Source organism: Macrotis lagotis, chromosome 1 (genome assembly GCF_037893015.1).
Source record: "Macrotis lagotis isolate mMagLag1 chromosome 1, bilby.v1.9.chrom.fasta, whole genome shotgun sequence".
Lineage (NCBI taxonomy): Eukaryota > Metazoa > Chordata > Mammalia > Peramelemorphia > Peramelidae > Macrotis > Macrotis lagotis.
Window position 1 is genome coordinate 611,059,588 of NC_133658.1, and position 23,831 is coordinate 611,083,418.

The following is a 23,831-nucleotide window of genomic DNA, read 5'->3' on the forward strand; positions in this document are numbered from 1 at the left end:
AAAAAACCAAAAAAGAAAAAACTTTGTGTCAGAAGTGTAGATTCTAAAAGTATCATTATATGGGGAAAACTAAAAATGGAAATAACATTGGAAGCCCATAATTGCTTCATGAGGTAAAAGAGAAGTATAATTCCTGAGGGAGAATGAAATCAAGGAAAAGGAAACAGGTCTATAAATCAGGATCCTGAGGATCTAACCTTGGGTCTGCTCCAGGCTGTCAGTGCAACTTGGGGTGAGTCATTTTCTTTTTCTGAACTTCAGCTTCCTTGCATAGGAAAAAAAATGGGAGGGTTGGACAACCTCATAGTTCATGTACCTTTTAGAAGATATTCAAATGTGTTCTCTAAAATCACTTCCAATGGATCTCTGTTTAGCATAATTATATATGTAAAGCCTATATTAGATTGCTTTCTGTCAGGGGGAGAAGAGAGGGAAGGGAAGGAGGGAGGAAAATGTAAAACCTTGCCAAAAAAAAATGACTAGTGAAAACCACCATTACATGTTATTGGAAAGACAAATAAAAAAAAATTTAAATCACTTCCATCTTTAACTTTCTATGATTTTATTTCAGATAAACTCAGAGAATCATAGGAAGGAACCCATCATCTTTTTTTTTTTTTTTAGGTTTTTGCAAGGCAAATGGGGTTAAGTGGCTTGCCCAAGGCCACACAGCTAGGTAATTGTTAAATGTCTGAGACTGGATTTTTTGCCCAGGTACTCCTGACTCCAGGGCCAGTGCTTTGTCCACTGCACCACCTAGCCACCCCTCAACCCATCATCTTTCAAGGCATCCTCTTCCACTTTTGGATTGTCTCAACTATTAGAATCTTATAAACCTAGACTTGTGTCTTTAAACCTTCAATCCATTGTTCCTGTCTCTGCCCTCCTGGGCTAACAGAATAAATCTCATTTCTCTTTCATGTTGAAGTCTTTCTAATGATGGCAGACAGTTAGCTTATATCCATTGAATTTTCTCATGGAGCAGCCAAGTGATAGAGTAAAAAAAAGAGTGATAAATTTGAGGTCAGAGGAAGTGGATTCTAATTCCTAACTTGGCCACTTATTACTTGTGTGGCCTTGAGCATGTTACTCATCCTTTCTAGGTCTCAATTTTCTCATCTGGAAAATTAGGGAGTTGGATATCATAGTGTATACACCAAGCCAAATTCCAAACAGATACATAACCTAAGACATAAAAGGTGAAATTTGGATCTATGGACATGGAAAGGGGGGCCAAGAAAGGGGCAGGAGGATTGCAGAAGATAAAATAGATAATCTTGATTATGTAAAATTTAAAAATTTTCCTAAAAATAAAACCAATGTGGCTAAAATTATTTGTGTCCCAGGCAATTGAGATGTATTTTTTTAGCAAGTTTCTTTGATTAAGAGCTCATTTTCCAGATAAATAACAAACTAATTAAAACTTATAGCAATAAAGATGATTCTATGAATTGATAAATGGTCAAAGGATATAAATAAGTTTTCAAAGGTATAAATTGAAAATATTATAGTCAAAAAATATTGCAAATTTCTGATAGTTATTGAATCATTTCAGTTGTATCTGACTCTTTGTGACTTCATTTGTAATTTTCTTGGCAAAGTTACTGAAATGGTTTACCATTTCCTTCTCTACATTCTCCAGTTGAGAAAACTGAAGCAAACAGAGTTAAATTACTTGGCTAAGGTCACATAGATTATTTAATAAGTGTCTGAGATGAGATTTGAATTCAGTAAGATGAGTTTTCCTACTCCAGGCCTGATTGCACATTGAATAACATTAGCATTGTAAAAACAAAGAAACTTTCAAAGACTTAAAAACTCTGAACAATAACCAACCAGGATTCTAAGGAATGATACAGGATCATGCTACCCATAACTGAGGAAAGCTGATGGATTCAGGGTCTTGAATGAGACACATATTTCTTAGAGGTGACCAATGTGGGAATTTGTTTGCATATTTGTTATAAGGGTTTTGTTTTCTTTTTTTCATTAAAAGAGAAAGGATATTTTGTTAATTGAGAAGCCATTAAATTTTTAAAAATAAGGGGTTTATTAGAAACTAGTCCATCTGATAGCAAGATGATTTATAATTCCTTTCCAAGTACAAATATATGCTTCTATGATCTTCTTCAGACAGTAAACTTCAAAAGGACAAAATCTATATTCTGTGACTTCCTATAGTCTCTGATGGGGTTTCACAGATCGAGAAAAGGCTAAATATAAACTGACAACTTAACAATGACTTGATTTCTAACATAAGATTATAATCAAATGTTGAAGTAAAAAGTAAAATTGATTATTTTTCTTCCCTCTGTAGTTGCAAGTGAACTGTGCTATGATTGTAGAAATTACTTGACTTTGTACTTGTCATCAAATAAAATTAAGGGACCTAACAGTGAATAGATATAACTAACTGTCCTAAAGGACACTAGAAAATCCTTTATCATCTAGTTAAGGAGTTACGAATCTGAAAATTACTTGAATTTAATGTAGATAATTTCTAGAGAAGCCTACTAGGGTCATATCAAGCTTATCTTGAAGGAGGCAACTTTATCAATTCCTTAAAATTAGAGACACAGGGTGGGGGGGACCAGGCCAGACAACTAATTTTGGTAAGCCTTTATTTTTACTAATATTTGAAAAAAAAGTCATAAAACTTGAGAGTTTCAAGGTACTTTGTTGTTGTTGTTGTTGTTGTTTGTCATTTGTATTTGATGAAGACCATGACATCAGGGAGATGATTCCATGACAAAGAAGTGAATTGGATTTGAGTGAGGGGATGCTGTGCTAAGTCAACCATCTAATTTTCTCTTCTGGAGCTATCTGGGTCCCGTGGCCAGATATTGATCAGGATGACTGGAGATGGTTCTGGATTTGAGGCAATCAAGGTTAAGTGACTTGTCCAGGATCACAAAGCTATTTAGAATCAGGTGTCTGAGAACAAATTTGAACTCAGGTCCTCCTGACTAGAGGGCTGGTGCTCTATCCATTGTGATACTTATATAAGCCAATCTTTTGTTTTATTGATGATGAGAAAACTGAAGGTCATAAGATCAAGGAAAAGACTGGACTAGAATGAATCTCCTCCCAATGAGTTCCCTTCCTCCTAACTCCCCATTACCTGTCCCCAAGGCATTTAAAATGCCCCATATACTTAATTTAATTAAATGATATGTTTTCTGAGTAAAGGAAGCATGGAAGACTACCTTTTATCATCTTTGTCAATTTAATAAGTATGAGGTGAAATATCAAGTTTTAATTTGTTTTGTTCATACTATTTGACTATCTGTTAAATGACCTTTTTTTGCTATTTATCTTTATATTTTGGATATAGACTTTGAACATAGTTGTGTGATATGATTTTTCCCTACTTCACTTTTCTTTTCTTAATTCCATTTATTTTGTTCCTATAAAACCTTTTTAATTTACATATTCAAAACTATCATTTCCATCCCTTGTCTGATGCTTGTTCCCTAGCTAGAACTTTGAAAGGTACTGTCTTCTGTTCACATTTTTTATGATGTGACCATTTTTTATATTTAGGCGGAATATCTTTTGGAACTTACTATAGTATATAACTATACTGTAGTATAAGCTAACACCTTAAGTTCTAATACTTATGGTCTAAACCTATTTTCTGCTAAATGGCTTTCCAATGTTCCCAGCAGTTTAGTTGAAGTTCTTCCTCCAATAACTGATGTGAGCAATATAGCACTTTCATGATATGAAAACTAGATCCTTTAAGACTTAGTTATCAGTCTTGGGGGCAAACATAGAAACAGTGGTAGCTAAGATGACAATGTAGATTTCGGTCATAATTGTTAATAAAATACTTATCTTACTACACATATAAATGTGATAGGATGAAAAATTTTGACGTCCTAGCATTGATCTGGCCTTAAGGAAAGGAATTAGGCTATTTTGACAGTACTTTGGGATTCTGAAGGGATACTGAATAGACAAGTCATTTAGTAATTATGTAGTTGCCTTAAAAACCTTTTTTTTTAAGAGGAACATTTTCCAATTTATTCATTCTAGGCTGGATCTGTGAAAGTCTTTTATTTTTATGGATGTATATTATGTGTACTAGAACCTAAATAACACAAGCTGTTTATGATTCTAATGTTGGGAAAATGTGACAAAATATTCTCAGGTAAGAGGACAATTGACAAGTTTCTAGTGGATGTGATCTGTGCAGATTATTAACCTTTTTTATATATGGGCTCCATTGGTGGTCTGGTGGAACCTGTGGATTGCTTCTTAAACTAATACTTCTAACTAACTGAAGGAATTACCAAATATCAGTTAGAGGTTAGTGAAAAATAAAGACTTTTTTTCCAGCCAAGTTTAAAGACCCTGTGAAATCTATTTAGGGCCCTTGAGTATTTATGGACCACAAGTTAAGAACCCTGGTCTAGATTATCTAAGATAAGAGGATTTTAAGAAGCTTTTGTGAATGTTTTAGATATAATTTTACGACCTGGTTATTTACAATCACTGTACAGGTCCTAATGATCAATTTAACTTTAATTTATGCTACAACTGACAAAAACAAGTGAGCCTCACTTTAAAACAAGTTCTTTATGAAAACCTGATTGTCCACAAAAAATAAATGAAGACAAAAAGTCACTTAGTAAGATTCCTTTTATAAACATTTAAATAAAATTAAATTATTAAAAGTATGATTTAGACACAAATCTCTATTATACATGGTTGTATAATAATAATAATACAAAGCACCACTATATCATGAGAAAGACTTTTAAGATTAAGTTTTCTTACCTATGAATGGATGTTTGAGTAGAAGCATCAGGAAGAGCCAAAAGAACCAGTGGGCTGAACTTTTTCCAAGTCATTACTCCAGGGATAATGCTCTGTAATGACAGCCAGTACATGAATGTGAAATATTTCACAAGACAAGGCCAAAGAGAAGCTTCCCAATTAATTCAATAGAAATCTCTTTTATCTTGAAATGGGCTCTCATGGGTACTAAATAAATTTCATTTACTCTTTTTAGTCAGAGACAGTTCAATCAATGAATCATTTAACAATCAATCAACAAATAATTTTAATCACCTATTTATGCCAGACACTGTCCTACGTCCCTGTTATATAAAAACAGCCCCAACCCTTAATAAATTTATAATCTAAAAGATCCATGAAGAAGATTTTTCATGTTTTATCTCCTCAGGTTAAAAAACAGAATAGGCATTACTATTTAGACTTGATTATTGTCAATACATTAATGTTAATATAAGATATATTGGCATTTAAAATGAACTGAAATCATCCAAAAAATAAACTGGCTGATTACTGGTTCCCATATGTATGCATATGTATGTATTCCCATATTCTTGCCTTAACAAAAAGGGTTACCTCTTCATGGGAACCTCTTTGTGCTTAGGTAGATTGGTAACTGAAAATTTAATAATAATTTATAAAAGCTTGTACTCCTTTTGCATAACCAAGGATTGCCAGGATTACCCAAATAGTAAAGGCAATGGTGTTGGAAATTTGCAGATGCAGGTTAATCCAACAATCTAAATTTATTTTAGATGTGAAATCTGGTTAAAATAGATATTAAGGGAAGCACTCAAATGAAAAAGGAAGGATAGCAATATGAAATTGAAAGTAGTTTTTGTGGAAGGGAGCAAGGATGATCTTCTACTCCATATCTAGCTCCACCATTCCCACTACTTCTCTTCCCTTCTGTGGGCTGACCACATTGTTTAATATATGCTTGCCAAAAGGACTATTTTATGGAGAACTCATACAAGGCAAGCACTTACAAAGGTGTCAGAAGAAGTAATAATGGGACACCCTGAACGGTCTCTCAAGAACTTTAGAATTGATGATGTAGCGTGGGAGACCCCCCCCCCAGCATGGGGTATCCTCATCAAAGAGGGTGTTATGCTCTATGAGGAAGGCAGAATTGAAGCAGTTCAAAAGATCCACAAGACATGTAAGTTTAGAATGACTACCCTCGGTGTTCACATGGACTATGGTGAAGCCTGAGCTATGGTGGAGCATTCTGAACTCTTATTGGTCAGACACCTGTAACTCATCTCTAACACAGTGATATCATTTTGATCCTCTTCAATAATGAAGGACAAGAACCAACCAATCAACTAATACTTTCCCATTTTGTATTAATTTTATATATATGAAAATCTCAGAATTTATTTAGCTCAAGCTATTAGCATTATGACTCCTTTTCTGGCAACCCAACTTTCCCACTTCATATTTACAACCCTTTATCTCCCTGTAAGTACAGTGCTGTGGCATGAGATCAGCTTCCTAATTTATCATACTTTAGGATTATCTTTGTCAATAAACTTGTGAGAATGACCTTACCTTTCGATCTAGAAATTTCTTTTGAGTAATGGGAATACTGGATCCTTTATAATTTTCTTTGGTGTATACATATTTTGGATGTGTACACAGATGATAATCAGTTGTTGTTTCTGAATAGGTCATCTGATGTTTCACAGTAGCTAGTCCTGGGTTTGGATTCTACAAAAGAAAAATGAAACACTTCTTAAATTTTTTTGATTTTAAATCAAGAAAAATAAAGATGTAAAAGTTCTCTATGGATCAAAAAATTATTATATATATATATGTTCATATATAATATATACATATATTTATTCCACTCAATTACATGTAAAAACAAATTTTAACAAAATTTTGAGTTCCAAATTCCCTCCCTTCTTCCCTCTTCTCCTTCCCTCTCAATGAGAAAAACAAATACTTTGCTATACATTATGTATGTGCAGTCATACAAAATATATTTCCATATTAATCATGTTGTGAAAGGAAACAGATCAAAAAAACTATAAAGTACGCTTTGATCTGTATTATAGTCTCTATTAGTTCCTTCTCTGGAGATGGACAGCATTTTTCATCTTAAGTCCTTTGGAATCATTTTGGATCATTGTACTGCTGAGAATAGCTAAGTAAATCACCGTTGATCATCTTATAATATTGCTGCTATTGTGTACAATGTTTTCTTGATTTAACTCATTTCATAATTTTTTATTGTTATTTGAATTTTACAATTATTCTCCCAATCTCGCTTCCCTCCCCATCCCCCTACAGAAGGCAGTCTGATAGTCTTTACATTTTTTTCATGCTACACATTGATCAAAATTGAATGTGCTGAGAGAGAAATCATATCCTTAAAGAAAAATAAAATATAAGAGATATCAGAATTATAAAATAACTTTTTTTAAAACATTAAAGGTAATAGTCTTTGGTCTTTGTTTAAACTCCACAATTCTTTCTTTGGATACACATGATATTCTCCATTGCAGATACCCTAAAATTTCCCTGATTGTTGCACTGATGGAATGAGCAAGTTCATTAAGATTGATCATCAACCCCATGTTGCTGTTATGGTGTACAGTCTTCTGGTTCTGCTCATCTTGCTCAGCATCTAACTCATTTCATATTGCATCAATTTATGTAAGTCCAGATTTTTTCTGAAATCATTCTGTGAGCCCTCTCTTATAGTATAATAATATACTATCACAATTATATACTACTCCAGGGGTGGTTAGGTGGCGAAGTGGATAGAATACTGGCCCTGGAGTCAGGAGTACCTGAGTTTAAATCTGACCTCAGACACTTAATAATTACCTAGCTATGTGGTCTTGGGAAAGCCACTTAACTCCATTTGCCTAGGGAAAAAAAAAATCTAAAAAAAAATTATATACTACTCCTTGTTCAATCATTCCCCAAATGAATTGCACCCCCTCAATTTGCAAATTCTTTGCCATCATTAAAAGCAACTCTAAAATTCTATAATTCTTAAATTCAAGACTTGTGGTGAAGTTTAAAAAAAAACATTACTAGTGGGAGTCTTCAACCCTCCAACCCAAAGGCAGGAGTAGTGGGCCCTCCAGGTAGTGCATCTGTGGGGCTGCTCTTCTGCTGCACAGGTCTCTCTTATGGTATGGTGCAAGAATATTGCTAGAATAAAACATCTTTCACTTCCCCCTAAAAAAACCCCCCAAAACATTACTAGTTTGTCTCATTCTGGGAAAGTTTGATTTTTTCCAAAACAATTAAAGGACCTAGGATCTGAAATGTCATCATCCTATATGAATGTCAATTTCCTTGTTATCACCTGAGGATATCATTACATCTAACCTAGATTTATATCATTCTCTTGAAAAAGTAGCTACAACTGAAATGACAGCTTGACCAGGGTTCAAGGTATGTGTTTCCAAGTTTTATGAATTAGAGGAATTATTAAATAAGCAAACCTGTTTTAAAGAGCAAATAAGTTTTCTGTTTTTGAAAACAACAGTCTCTTAAAACCCATTTTAAAGAGAAGACAAAGCAGGGAATGACATTTAACATATCAGGAAATGTCAATATTTAACTTTATTTTGATAATGTTTTTATCCAGGAAGGCTCCACTTGGATGTAGCATCTGGTGTGCAGAGAGATCCTGCTCTTTACTAATTTCTAGCTGGGCTAAGGAATAAAGTAATAATCTGAGATATGAACATCCACCCAAATGGCAAATTGGTTGTGATTGGAAATGTAAGATATTTTCATTTGCTAGTTTTGTTTTCCATAAAAGAAAATCCTGATATTAAGATAAAGCCAAAGGAAAATCTTTCGAAAATAGTTGCAATGACTGTGAATGATCTAAGATAATTCTGAAGGTCTTTTAACGAAAAATGCTATTTACCTCCAGAGAAAGAATCTGAATGAAGATTGAAGCACTTTTTTTGTGGATTTTTTTGGGGTTTGTGTTTTGTTCTCTGTCATCACATGACTAATATGGAACCATGTTTTACATGACTACACATGTATAATCTATATCAAGTTGCTTACTCTCTCAGGGATACTGGAAGGTAAGGAAAGGGAGAGAATTGGGAACTCAAAAATTTTAAAAACAAACATTTAAATTTTCTTTTTGCATGTAATTATTAAAAATAAAATATTATCTTAAAAAGTTGAAATAACTGCTCAAAGACAAGCATGCTCAAGGATTTAATAATTCATAAAGACTAGAATTTTCACCAGACCTCTCTCCATCTCTCCATTCACCAAATGAATCCTTTATCTCTCTGCCTCAATCAGACATTGTCATCATGGCTTTAGTTAGAAAAAAAAGCTAACTGAAACATGATAAAACATTTAGGAGATCCTGTGAGATAACAGATAGAACAACAAATTTATAATTTGAATGTTAGGAAGGAAATTTAAGAGACATATTGGTTTTTTTGAGTCATTAAATAAGTTATAAACTTATTGAATGAGGGAGTTAGTGTGTTAAATGATTATTAGTGTTATTTAATGCTATTAAATGGTATTAATATATTAAGTGGTTCAAATCCAGAGATTTGGAGCTAGGAGATCGATGAGTCTATTTCCCTTATTTTACAAAATAGGATTACTGGCAACTTATTATTCCCCCCCCACCAAAAAAAGGTCTTGGTAACTATTAACTTATATGGTTAAGATCTGAATGATAATATCTTTAAAATAATGTTGACTATGCTGAAGCAGACTTATTAGAGTTTATTTAAAAAAAACTAAAATGTGCCTGATTTATATACTCTCCACTGCTGTTGTTCTGTTGTTTTTTAGTGATGTCTGACTCTTCATGACCCCGTTTGTGGTTTTCTTGGCAGAGATATTGGATTAGTTTGCCATTTTCTCCTCCAATTCATTTTACAAATGAGGAAACTGAGGCAGATAGAGTTAAGTGACTTACTCAAGGTTTCACAGCTAGGAAATGTCTGAGGCCAGGTTTTAACTCTGGAAGATGAGTCTTCTTGTCTTCAGGTCTAGGATTCCATTTACTGTAACACCTGGCTACTGATACTCTCCATATATTTTCTCTAGACAAGCAGCAAAAAACTAGAAATTTTCCTTAAAATAATATTGATGCTATTTGAATATCTGAAAACAGTGTTTAAAATTTGCATGAAGAATGATAACTCACATTTACATAGCACAGTTTGGGATTTGAAGAGCACTTTCCTCATAACTATATAAATTCAAGTATATACATATATTTTTATCTAGACCTATGATTTCATCATCTGTATGGAAACTATTGATGAAGATCAGCAACTCATTTACTACTTAAGATCTGAGAGAGTTACTTAGAATATTGAGCTGTTAAATGACTTATCAATGGCCAAACATTAGGTAAGTTTTAAAGCTTTCCCCCAACCTACCTTTTTTTATTCTGAATGTAAACATTAAATAAATTAAGCATTTCGACAAATAACACAACACAAAAAAAGAGACAACGAATCTCCATTTCAGATTACTTGCCTTAAAAAAAGTATGCAATGCATTCTATGCATTCATTTTTAAAATGTCCTGTTTGTCTATCCCTCCTTTGTGCTTTTTTTTTTAGGTTTTTGCAAGGCAAATGGGGTTAAGTGGCTTGTCCAAGGCCACACAGCTAGGTAATTATTAAGTGTCTGAGACTGGATTTGAACTCAGGTACTCCTGACTCCAGGGCTGGTGCTTGATCCACTGCACCACCTAGCCACCCCACTGTGCCACCTAGCCATCCCACTGTGCCACCTAGCCATCCCACTGTGCCACCTAGCCGCCCCCCTCCTTTGTGCTTTCAAGAAAAATGTTACAATGGCTCTCTTTTTTGGTCACCGTTCTACAAGAACCAGGAAAATTCATTTTGACGCCAAGAAACATGAACCTAAGCAGTTATCTATGGATGGAAAATACAATATCATCAATAGTAATAAAGGCTGTCAAGTAATGCAGTGGGAAAGGTAATAAATTAAATGCTGAAACTGAATATTGGCTGATTCAATAAGAGGGGACATGAGGACACCATGGCAATAGCATTTGTAGGGAAATGATAATGTCTTTTTATATAAAACAATAAAAGGTATGCCAAACCCTCTAAAGAAGGTAATATATTTATTCACATTTGTTATTTGAGGCATATCTGTGAAGTATTAAATTAACTTGGAAAAATATGTGAGCTGATAGGAAATGGAGAAAGTTAGGGCTTCAAAGATTCAGGAGTCAACTGGAATTAACATTACCCCGAAATGTCCAACATTTGAAGATTTAGCGATTTTTCAAATGGATACCACGATCAGAAAGTGACATGTTGAATTTCCAAAAGGTTGAATTTTATAGCATTTGATTCGTGAGATTTGATGTGGTTTTGGATCACCTCCAAAAACGAGGCATGGTTTTATTGCACAGCATTTTATAGCATGATTGTCCTATGACATTTGTTTTGAGCAGTTTTCATGTTGCAATAACATTCTTTGGAAAGAAGGAAGGTATGTTATTTAAAATCCAAAAATAAGGCTTATCTATATAAAAGTAAATGTCTTTGAAAATTGAGGACATTTTGAATTGATTCTTAACTGATAATTTGGTGTTGAGCACTATATGACTGCCAATGTAGACATGATTTGCATTGCATTACATAGTACTACTATTATCATTGGCCAAAATTTTGTGATTTAATCCAAATGCTATTTTGATTTTGCATATTTAAGAATGTTTATGATCTAGTGGTCAAAATAATGGAATAACAAGAAACATTGCAGCAAGGAATTCTCACAAAAATAAGACACTAGAAAACAAACCAGATTGATAGGAAAATTTAGAAAAAACATAAAGAGTCATTTTTCCTGCCCAGGTCAGCAGAGGGAGATAGAGAAGTCTAAGAACACTGGGGCTGAGGTTAAGTGTGGAACCCATAGGACACAGAACTAGAGAGGGAGAGGCTGTGAACTGGAGCAAAAAGGGGCCCTAGACCATTACTTGGGCACCACCAAACCCAGATGGGGCATCATGCTGGGGAGAGGTGCAAGTTTGTAACTTTATAACCTTCTAACCAAGTCCATAACACACTTTCAGGGTGAACTGTTGAAGAGATCTATATTTGCATCATTTTGTCCTTCCCCTCAGCCCTGAGTGATATACCAAAAGATGAACAAATTTTGAAGTGGGTAGCAGCAGAAGTGTAGCTCAGACCTCAGGGACAGAGCAGGGTGTGAGTTCAGCCTCTGATCCAAACTGAAGCTTACAGAGAAATAACCAGGGCAAGTGTCCCAGACCAAAGAAAAGTCTACACTTCTGTTACTCTGAACCAGGCTAGTGTCCCTGCTAACTCATAGAGGCTGAGTACAGAAACAGTCTTTTATTGTTCATCCCAAACCCAGGTCAGAAACTTGCAGAGTTCAGAACAGTGGGTCAGGACTCAGGCTTTGCCCTGGATCAGATCCCTTTGAGGGCACTGAAAGTTTGCAGATCCTTAACCTGAGCTATCTCTACTATAGAAATATACAGAACTCAGCCCTAATATCAAGTCCTAAATCAGGAAGTGGGCTGGAAGAATTAACAAATTTATGAAAATTCTACCATAAAAAGTTAATTATGGTAATGGAGAGATTCAAGACACAAAACAAGAGGAAAATTAATAACTCAAAAGCATATAGAAACAAAGTCTCAAGGGAAAAAAAAAAGACAACAGCTTGGGCAAATTTTAACCAGAATTCCTAGAAAAGATAAAGTAAGAATTTTTTTAAAAAGGCAAAAATATTTTTACCAATGAAATGAATAAGCTACAGAAAAAAGCATAAGAGAAATGAGAACTATGGAAAAAAGAACTGAAAAGGGAATTAATAATTTTTCACAAAAGATATAAAACCAACTCACATAACAAACTCCCTAAAAATTAGAATGAACCAAAAAGAAGCAATTGCTCTAAGAATATAAAATGACTAAGAAAAAAAAGAAGAAAATGTATCTAGTAGCAAAAAGCAAATGACCCAGAAAAAAATATTAAGAGGGGAAAAAAAAGAATTAGTAGACAATTTGAATGTTATGACCAAAACTAGAGCCTAGATAGTATAATTCAATAGACTTTAGAACTTTCCAACTCTTTTAGGACCAGTAGGCAAAGTGGAAATGGAAAAGAATCCATTGTTCACCTCCTGAAAGAAACCCCAAAATGAAAACTCCCAGGAACACCATAGCTAAAATCTAGAGCTTCTAGGTTAAGAAAATGAATATTGATAAAAGGATAAACCGCTTTCATTCTATTATGGGGAAACAATACATGTATCTCCTATGAACTCTATCATCATTAGGGGTCACTGGGGAATTGTAATTAGACAGAAATTTTTGAAGTGGTATCACATCTTGATAATCTTTTTTTAAAAAAACACAAATGGAGGGGAAGAAGAATATGCTGGGGAGAGGGGAAGGAAGAGAAGATTAGAGAAAGGATAAAGATGCAGAAATAGACATCTATACAACTAATGAAGGAAGAGCAGATAGGAACAACTAATACATGAATCTCATTCTCATCTGAATTGGCCAAAGGAGGGAAGGACCCACACAAACGTATATTCACACAGAGGATTCAGAAAAATTTCACTTAAGGAGGTAGGAGGGAAAGGAGAGAATAAAAAAGAAGGAACTAGAGAAAAAGTTAATTACTGGAAATCAAAAGCAAAACAATCCTTAAAATGGTAAGAAAGTATTTATATAACTCTTTTTGTGGGAGGAAAGTATAGGAATCTAAGGAGGTGCACATAAATTGAAGAATGACTGAACAAGTATAGAAATATGAAGGAATACTATTGTTGGAGAAGTAATGAAGAGAATGGTTTCAGAAAAACGTGGGAAAATTTAAGTCAATGCAGAGCGAAGTAGTCAGAACTAGGATGCAAAGATAATAACTATGGTAGAGGTAAATAACTTTGAAAGAATTAAAAATTCTGATCCTTGATTCCAGATTAACAATAACCAACCATTACTTCAGAGGACTAATGATGAAAACTGTTATTCACCTTCTGATACAGATAAAGAATTCATAATGCAAAATGAGAAATAATTTTATTGGAGACAGCTATTATGAAAACATGTTACCAGATTATACAACATTTGAAATGGAGGTTTTGTTTTTCTTTCATTTTCAATGAGAAACGGGGGTTTTGGGGTTAGTGGAATTGAAGAAAATTTTTTTGCTGATTAAAAATGTATGATTTAGAATGCTGAATTGTAAACATATTTACTTTGAAATATGAAAAGAAACCAGAAAGATAAAATTATTGCCTAATTTTCAGAGCATTATAAACTTACTGTTTATATCTTCTAAGAATTATATTTTAACACATAAAATTGCCATCTGACTGAAGCATCCTTAAATAATTGCTATAAGCATGCTATTTCAAAGTATTTAACTGTAAAATAGATAATTGCATCTTTTTATTGTAGCAATTGACCACAAAGAAATCTTTTCTATATTTGATTTCATTCCCAATCTGATTTGAAATACAAATTCTATATACTTAACTCTCTTTAAAACATGGGATATTTCTGAGAAAAAAAAAAGAAATTTAACCACAATTGATCACTAAGGGAAACTGAACTGAAACTTTTATTTGTGGGAAGTTTTTACTTCTTACATAAGAGGGCTGATTGGAATATTGAAAAAAAGTCTAGAAATGTTATTTTTTGATATTCCAAAATAAGTAATTGTTAATTATTAAATAGTATTTTCTGATTTTTGTAATGATTTCTAAAATACTGAAGTTTCAAATGTAATATTCTAAAAGTCCTTGACCTTGTTTTTAACTGTTTAATATAAGTTACAAGAATTTTTGTCAAGTTTCCTAAAGAAAAATTAATATTTACATACATATGCCACAGAAATGTTAGCAAATCAAACTTTTAAAATGAGTATGCTTTTGTATTGAAAGTATTGCATAGTTGAGGTTTTTTTAGTTATATTTGGAAAAGCAACTCAGGTTCATTAAGATTTGTGATTATTTTTGGTAACAGGAGATTGTTTAGTCATATGAGTAAATGACATATAATAAGTGTTAATACTTGATAAAAGTTAGCTATGTATATTTTCTGTAATTTGTATTTAATCTGAAAAAGGCATAATGTTTAATGATAACAATTTTAAAACAAGCTTATCTATGGATTTTTTTCTTGTTCTATTGTCAAATTTTCTTTTATTTCCCATGCCTTTGAAGCACTGTCTCCTATCCTTCAGTAGTTGCCAAAAATGTATTCCTCCTCTAAGGAACAGAAACAAAATGAATTAGTTCAATTCGATTTAGAATTTCATATTTAATGTTAAAAGATAGGGCTTGCTGTAATATCTCTCCTTTCCCAAAATCATTATGGCTTTTAACTTGCTATTTACCAAAGTTTCTTTTAAGATATTCCTTAATATGCAAAGGCAATTTACAGATGAGGAGATCAAAGCAATCCATAGTCATATGAAAAATTGCTCTAAATCATTACTTATTAGAGAAATGCAAATTAAAGCTTCTCTGAGGTATTACCTCACAACTCTCAGACTGGCCAATATGACCAGAAAGGATAACAATCATTGTTGGAAGTGTTGTGAGAAATCTGGGACACTATTACAATGTTGGTGGAGCTGTGAACTCATCCAGCCTTTCTGGAGAGAATTTTGAAACTATGCCCAAAGGGCAACAAAAAGAGAGATGATGAAAAAGGGTGAAAACATCACTTGTACAAAAATATTCATAGCAGCCCTGTTTGTAGTGGCAAAGAATGGGAAATCAAGTAAATGTCCTTCAGTTGGGGAATGGCTTAAGCAAACTGTGGTATGTGTATCTCATGGAACACTATTGTTCTGTTAGAAACCAGGAGGGATGGAAATTTCAGGGAAGCCTGGAGGGATTTGCATGAACTGATGCTGAGGGAGATGAGCAGAACCAGAAAAACAGTGTACACCCTAACAGCAACATGGGGGTGATGATCAACCTTGATGGACTCACTTATTCCATCAGTGCAACATTCAGGGACAATTTTGGGCTATTTGCAGTGGAGAATACCATCTGTATCCAGAGAAAGAATTGTAGAGTTTGAACAAAGTTCAAGGACTATTCCCTTTAATTTAGAAAAAAAACCTGATATCTTATTATCTGATCTTGTTCTCTCTTATACTTTTTGTCTCTTCTTTAAGGATATGATTTCTCTCTCATCACACTCAATTTGAATCAATGTACAACATGGAAACAATGTAAAGACTGACAAATTGCTTTCTGGGGGTGGGGGAGGGAAGTAAGATTGGGGGAAAATTGTAAAACTTAAAATAAATAAAATCTTTAATTAAAAAAAGATATTCCTTAAATTATGTCTTTGATTTATGCAAGTAAAAATCAAAAAATAGTTTCCTATCCCTCAAAAAACCCAGCAAAAACAAACCCCAACAAACCCACAGTCTAGGGGCGGCTCTCAAATCTGCCATGACCACAGCTCTGACTCATTTCAAACATCAACTGTTACTGACAGATGTGGATTCTGAACAATTGCACAAATAGCATGATTTCAATCCTCTGACATGTAGTTATTTCCTCAATGATGTCAACACCGACTGGATTTATAACAAATACTATGAAATATATGTAGTATTGATGCTGTCAAGTCAACAAACTGTTTTAGGCACAGTCCTAAACAAATGCAAAAACAGCCTCTACCCTAAAGGAGCTCATGGTTTAGAGGGGGAGACAACATACAAACAACTATACATACACAAGATTATCTATCTATCTATCTATCTACCAATCTACCACAGTAAATTGGAGATAATCTATGAAGGAAAGATTTAACATTAAGGGTGATAGAAATGAGTTCTTTTAAAAGGCTGGATTTTAGTTGATATATTTGAAGGTACCCAGGGAAAACCAAAGGGCAGAGATAAGGAAGGAGAACATTCCAAATATGAGGGTCAGCTAGGAAAAAGCCCACCCAACCGAAAGAAGAACATTTTGTCATTGGGTCATGCATATTAAGGACTTCAAAACTATTTGCAGGGATCAAAATTATTTGATCCTATGGATAATAAGGAGTTACTGAATTTTACTGAAATGGGGGAGAACAGATTCATGTTTAAGGAAAATTACTTTGACAACTGAATAACCTACAGTGGGGAGATCTAATGTGATTGTCCAGGCATGAGGTAAAGAGGTTCTTAATCAGGTTGATGGCAGTGCCAGGAGAGAAATGGGTTGAGAAGATAGAATTAGCAGCACTAGGATATAGACCAGATATGGTGATAAGAAAGAGTGAGGAGTTATATGACTAAATGGTAGTAAGTAATAGGAAATTAGAAAGAGATGAGTATTTGGGGGTGGAGAAGATAATAAGAGTTCAGCTTTGGATGTGACAAATTTAAATTCTAGGGATGTATAAAAAGAAAGTTGTGTGACAAGTCACCAAGGTTTTCAAGTTTTCATTAGAAACTAGATAGTTTTCAATGATAGTTCTCTGTACCTAAGGTATATTTCTACTTACTTACAAGGTAATTTTTAGTGATACTTAACTAAGACAGTTTCTTAGGTAAAACACATTTGGAGTCATTTCCTTTCACGACATACCTGAAGGTTCTTCAGGGCCCTGGGATCAGAATCCAAGCTGAGATAATCCAGTCATTCTTTCATACTGTTCTTGTACAATGATCTACCTTCTAGTCTATATACCTTCTCCAAAGATCACAGGGAATCAGAAACTTTTACTGTTTGATAAATGGACTTCACAAAAACTTTAAAAAAATTTATTTATCTTTTCAACTACATGGAAAAAGATTTCAACATTCAATTTTTGTAAACTTTTGGGTTTCCCATTTTTCTCCCTCTCTTTTTCCCCTTTCCTCTCCCCTTGACAGTGAGTAATCTGAATTAGATTATACAAGTATAACAATGCTAAACATATTTCGATATTTGTCAAGTTGTAAAAGAAGAATCAGAACAAAAGTGAAAAAAAACCATGAGAGGGAAAAACATAAAGCATAAAACAAATTTAAAAAATTGAAAATAGTGTGCTTTGATCTGCATTCAGATTCTATAATTCTTTCTCTGGATCTGACATTAAATTTTTTTGTTTTGTTTTGTTTTTTAGGTTTTTGCAAGGCAGATGGGGTTAAGTGGCTTGCCCAAGGCCACACAGCTAGGTAATTATTAAGTGTCTGAGGTCGGATTTGAACCCAGGTACTCCTGACTCCAAGGCCGGTGCTTTATCCACTACGCCATCTAGCTGCCCCTTGACACTAACTTTTAAGGAAGTTAGTTCCACAGTTTGAGCCAAGGAACAGAGTAAAGAGTGCCTCAGGTTATGATGGCATTTCATGAAGTGTCCTATACAGATTATTCAGTAATACTATTTGAACATTTCCTGAAAAGTATTAACTTGTGACTTTGGACAAGTCATTTCATCTCTAATCAATCAATTAGTCAACAAGCAATTATCCAACATCAGTGATGTTCCTGGCACTGTGCTTTCTGCTCTAATGTGCAAAATGAGGAAGAAAGACAAGTCAATCTCTAGGGTTTTTTTCTAAAACAGTAATATTCTACAATCTTTGAGAGGAGTATCTTAGAAATCTGCATTAATTTATTTTATCTTGCAGAATTCCAAGGAAATACTTCTAGAAATTAAAATGTAACATAATCATAAAAATAGCTGACCTAAACACTTTTAAGTTAGCAAAGTATTTTACAAGTAAAATCAGACTTGAGTTTCATCACAATCTTGTGAGGTAGATAGTAAGCATATTAAAATCTTCATTTTATGAATGAAGAAACTGATGGTCAGGAAAGTTAACTGACTTATCCCTGGTTATACAAGTTATAAACAACAGAGATAGAACCTGTATAATGCTGTCTTCCAATATCACAGACACTGAGAGATAAAGCAGGTAGAGAAAAAAAAAGTTTTTGGGGTGGCTAGGTGGCGTAGTGGATAAAGCACCGGCCTTGGAGTCAGGAGTACCTGGGTTCAAATCCAGTCTCAGACATGTAATAATTACTTAGCTGTGTGGCCTTGGGCAAGCCACTTCACCCCATTTGCCTGGCAAAAAAAAAAACCTGAAAAAAAAGAAAAAAAGGTTTTTGTACTAGGAGCTGAGAAACTATGACTCCTGTCCTAGCTTTCACTTCATTGAGAGGTCTCAGATTCCTCATCCAAAAGAGTGGGTCAGGCCATGTGAACTTGATAGTCCCTATCAATTCTAACTAACTAAAAATTAGTCCCTAACAGCTATTACTAATTCTTCCAGTTCTGTGATCTTTAAGAATAAAGTGAGAAAGGCTAACTTTGTTGGCATCTCACTAATATCCTGCCAGAATGATCAGAAGCCAGAGGATCCATCTTAAAGTACTGTGTCTGAATAAAAAAAACCACCAGTTATTAATGGTGGAGAAGCAGAAAGAAATTCTCTAAAAATCAATGGTATGCACACAGTTTCAAATATTAGCCACAGTTAAGTTCACTTAGGAAATACCAACTCCCTTTGTTTTCTCCAAAAGAAATTATTGAAATGCAACAAGGCATAAGGAGATCAAGTTCCTTCTGTCTTTACTTACAAAAATACAGAGTGGGTGGTAGAATGGAGGTTTGAGCAGAGCTTCGGGGGGCATCAGATTCAACAGTGATAACTTTCCATAGGACGATGAGTTGTCTTCAGATTCCTGTGATGGCACTATAGGTATTATCTCCTCCTTTAAAAATGACCAAAAATAAATGTTAATGAAAACTGGAGAAAAGATTCATTATTTAATCAATATATTTGGTAAAATCTTAAAACAGACTTCCATGAATTCCAGCTCAGTGGTAAACTTAGACATAAGATAAAGGTAACAAAAAAGATGGAAGGAAAACAGAATGATGTACTTATTTGTGAAAAGGTGTATTATTTTCTATTCAACAGATAGAATTATTAGAGGAAGTTTAGGACCCACTGAGGACCCACAGTTTCACTAAACTCCCTTCACTAATGTTGATCCATTTAAAACTTAGGGACTTGCCCATGGTCACATAGCTAGTTAAGTGCTAGAGTTGGGGATTGAAGTCAGATTCTTCCTGATTCCAAGTGTACTATTTTACCCTCTGTTTTCTTAGATGTGCTTGATTACATTAACTTTTCTAATAGGAAAAAAGTATTTCAGAGGTCATATGATGTCATCAATGTAGATTTTTCCTCCATATTGTACCCATGCATGCTTGCACATCTCATGTGGTTTGGGAGCCTTGTTCATGTTCTCTTCACATTTATATGGACACCATTGGAACAATATGCTGTACCTTGGTAATTCCTCTCCCTTGCTACCTGATCAGCCATTCTTTTATAGGGTCATACATTTTTCTGATGAACTATAACCATTATGACAGATTAAAATTTGCTATCTAGATGTTTAGACTTATATTTATTGGGGAAGAAATTATGAAGCTAACTTTCCAAACCATGACAGATAAATGAGGATAAGAGAAGATAATTTTCACAAAAGAAAACATGAATTATTCACAATAATGTGAAAATATTCTTCTTCACCAATATTAAAGGAGGAACTGCACGTTCCCCATCAAATTCGTAGAAATAATTAAAGTAGCAAAAATCAATGCTGGCAGAATTTTTGAGCAACATTGCCAGTTGAACTGTAAACTTTCAGAATCTATCTGGCAAGCAATCTGGCAGTTCACAATAAAAGTAACAAAAATAATCCTAACCCATAGATTAAATAATTTCATTATTAAGAATATATATTGATAAATGTTATTTAAAACAAAAATCTGGTTCAAAGATTTTTTACTGAAGCATTATTTGCAATCACACCACACACAAACACACACACACACACACACACACACACACACACACATACACAGAAGCAATTTAAATGATCAACAATAGGGAAATAGCTAAATATGTAGTGGTAGATTAATATAAAGAAATACTATAGTACAACTGAGAATTACAAGTATGATAACATGAGTAAATCTGGAAAAGTTTTTAAGAAATAATGCAAATTGTAACCTCAAAGGGGAAAAATGAGAATTAATGAATGAACAAAAAATCCTGATGGTCAATAAGATGGAGTGATCAAAAAATTCTAATACCTTACATATTAGTTAAAATGAGGGTTAGCTAGGTGATATGGTAGCTAGAGTACTGGAGTCAGAAGAACCTTAGTTCAGATCTGTCATCTCCATCTGATACATACTAGCTGTGTGACTCTGGACAAGACACTTAACCCCACTTGCCTCAAAAAAACCAAAATAAATTAGTAAAAATGTCAATCATTACAAATCAAGTTTAGTTATATTTTTACATTTGTTATATTTAGTTATATTGCTAAATTTAAAATAAATTATTTATGATAAAGTGAGTTATATTTGGTTACAGAATGACATGTTAAAATTACAAATGAAAGTGATTATAGAGATTTTGACACATTACCATAGCTCCCTGTTTTAGAGGTCGAGCAAGTTTTTGAGATATATAACTCCATGAGGTCTTCTGAATACAGTATGGTTTGTAACCCATGATACTAGAAACTTGAGGAACCTGAAAAACAAAAAAAAATATTATTACTGAAATGCAATTGGTGAACTTGAACATTCAGCAATGGAAATTTATCATTCTTTTTTTCTTTTTCTTTTCTTATTATATATTTTATTTGTTTTCCAGTTATATAAAATAGTAGTTTCTGCCTATCATTTTTTGGTAAGTTTTGAATTTTATACATTTTCCCTCCCCCTCCCTTCCCTCCCCCTTCCCCTGACAGAATATAGTCTGATAATCTTTACATTGTTTCCATGCTATACATTGATCAAAATTGAATGTATTGAGAGAAAAATCATATCCTTGAGGAAAAAATAAAATATTGGAGATAGTACAATTATGTAAGACATAAGACAACTTTTTCTTTTAAAAAAATGAAGGTAATAGCCTTTGGTCTTTGTTTAAACTCCACAATTCTTTCTCTGGATACAGATGGTATTCTCCATCAAAGATAGCCTAAAATTATCCCTGACTATTGCACTGATGAAATGAGCAAGTCCATTAAGTTGATCATCACCCCCATGTTGCTTTTAGGGTGTACAATGTTCTTCTGGTTCTGCTCATTTCACAGCATCAATTCATGCAAGTCTTTCCAGGCTTCTCTGAAATCCCATCCCTTCTGATTTCTAATAGAACAATAATGTTCCATCACATACATATACAACAATTTTTTCAGTCATTCCCCAATTGATGAACATCCCCTCGACTTCCAATTCTTTGCCACCACAAACAGAACTGCTGTGAATATTTTTGTACAAGTGATATTTTTACCCTTCTTCATCTCTTCAGGGTATAGACCCAGTAGTGGTATTGCTGGATCAAAGGGTATGCACATTTTTTATTGCCCTTTGGGAGTAATTCCAAATTGCTCTGCACAAAGGTTGGACAAGTTCACAGCTCCATCAACAATGAATTAGTGTCCCAGATTTTCCCACATCCTTTCCAACATTGATCATTGTCCTTTCTGGTCATATTGACCAATCTGAGAGATGTGAGGTGGTACCACAGAGATGCTTTAATTTGTATTTCTCTTATCAGTAATAATTTAAGGCATAAATTTATCATTCTTAATCTGTACTGAAAGTGCTGATGATACTTATGGACAAAGATCACCTAAAGAATATTATGATGAACAGTGGGGTGATTTAGTGCAACACATCTGGAAATGGAATGATAGTATTTTTGTAGCCATGCAATAATCAGAAGCACTAATTATATTTCATTAAGTTTCTATAAAGTTTCTGTAACAATTCCATTAATTTCATTCACAGGACTAAGGAAACCAACTTCCATAAATAACAAAAAATTAATCAGTTTCATCATTTTATGGTTCAGTCACATCCCACGGTTTTATTGGTGTGGGGAGCTGCCCGATTGGAAGACTCCTCTACTGATGCAGACTGGCAAGTCATTTGCAACCTAGAGTCTCAGAGAACTATGTGGACCACTGAGAGGTTAAGTGATTTGTCCATAGACATACAGCAATCTAGCTATCCAAGGGAAGAAGAATTGTATCTGTGTCTTCTTAAGTCCAAGGCCAGTTTTCTCTCTAACATGCCAAACTGGCTCTTAGTCATAATAAAATAACAGCAGAATAGAGAGATAAATTGGAAGTATCATATGTAATTCATTTGCTGGCTAAGAAAAAGAAATAATTCTTGATTAACTCAATAATATTCTGCTTCCCTTTTCATAATCAAAACTACTTAAGTAGTTTAAACAACACATTGATAAGATGTTTCATTAAATGTGACCAACCTGCAAATTAAGAAACTGGTGACATTGTTTGATCTGAACTTCTGATGATTTAATAGGCACCAGTCCAATTCCATTAGCAGTCTGAAATTTTAAAAAATGACAAACATAATTTGATAAACATTAATCAAATATGGAAATATTTACCCTGTCCATTATATGTTTAAATATGAATTTCATAGGATAATCAATTCTCAAAAGTTCTTTTGTACACATTTTATATCGTTTTCACTTTTCAGATGAAGATATTGAGAGTGAGGTGGAGTAATTCTAGCTTGAACAAAGCATTTTCAGGCCAGTGTTAGTCATTGTGAAAGATGTTCTGAGCATTTGATCAACATAGCTTTCTTTTGGTAGATATAGCAATCTTGTTTTTTTTTTTTAATTTTTATTCTTTTGCTTTCTCTTTTTTATAAATTTTATTTATTTTTCCATTTACATTAAAAGATAGTTTTTAACATTCATTCTGGTTTTTTTTAGGTTTTTTGCAAGGCAATGGGGTTAAATGGCTGGCTTGCCCAAGGCCACACAGCTAGGTAATTATTAAGTGTCTATTATTAAATGTCTATTATTAAGATTTGAACTCAGGTACTCCTGACTCCAAGACTGGTTCTCTATCCACTGCACCACCTAGCCACCCCAACAGTTATCCTTTTTGCAAGTTTTTGTGATCCATACTTTTCTTCCCTCTTCCCTCCCTGTCTCCCCATGGCAGTGAACAATC

General features: G+C 33.8%; 1 protein-coding gene across 6 annotated transcripts in view; it reads right to left on the reverse strand.

Moving 5' to 3' along the window:
* The window catches only part of CFAP221 (cilia and flagella associated protein 221), a 143,282-nt gene that overhangs the window by 15,773 nt on the left and 103,678 nt on the right, over positions 1-23,831 (reverse strand). For all 6 annotated transcript variants that reach the window (XM_074214991.1, XM_074214994.1, XM_074214993.1 and 3 more), the window contains 5 exons: positions 23,111-23,191; positions 21,248-21,355; positions 19,377-19,511; positions 6,355-6,513; positions 4,783-4,874 (listed from right to left, as the gene is read on the reverse strand). In XM_074214991.1, the coding sequence (XP_074071092.1) occupies positions 4,783-4,874; positions 6,355-6,513; positions 19,377-19,511; positions 21,248-21,355; positions 23,111-23,191 (575 nt within the window). The remainder of the gene's footprint in view (positions 1-4,782; positions 4,875-6,354; positions 6,514-19,376; positions 19,512-21,247; positions 21,356-23,110; positions 23,192-23,831) is intronic.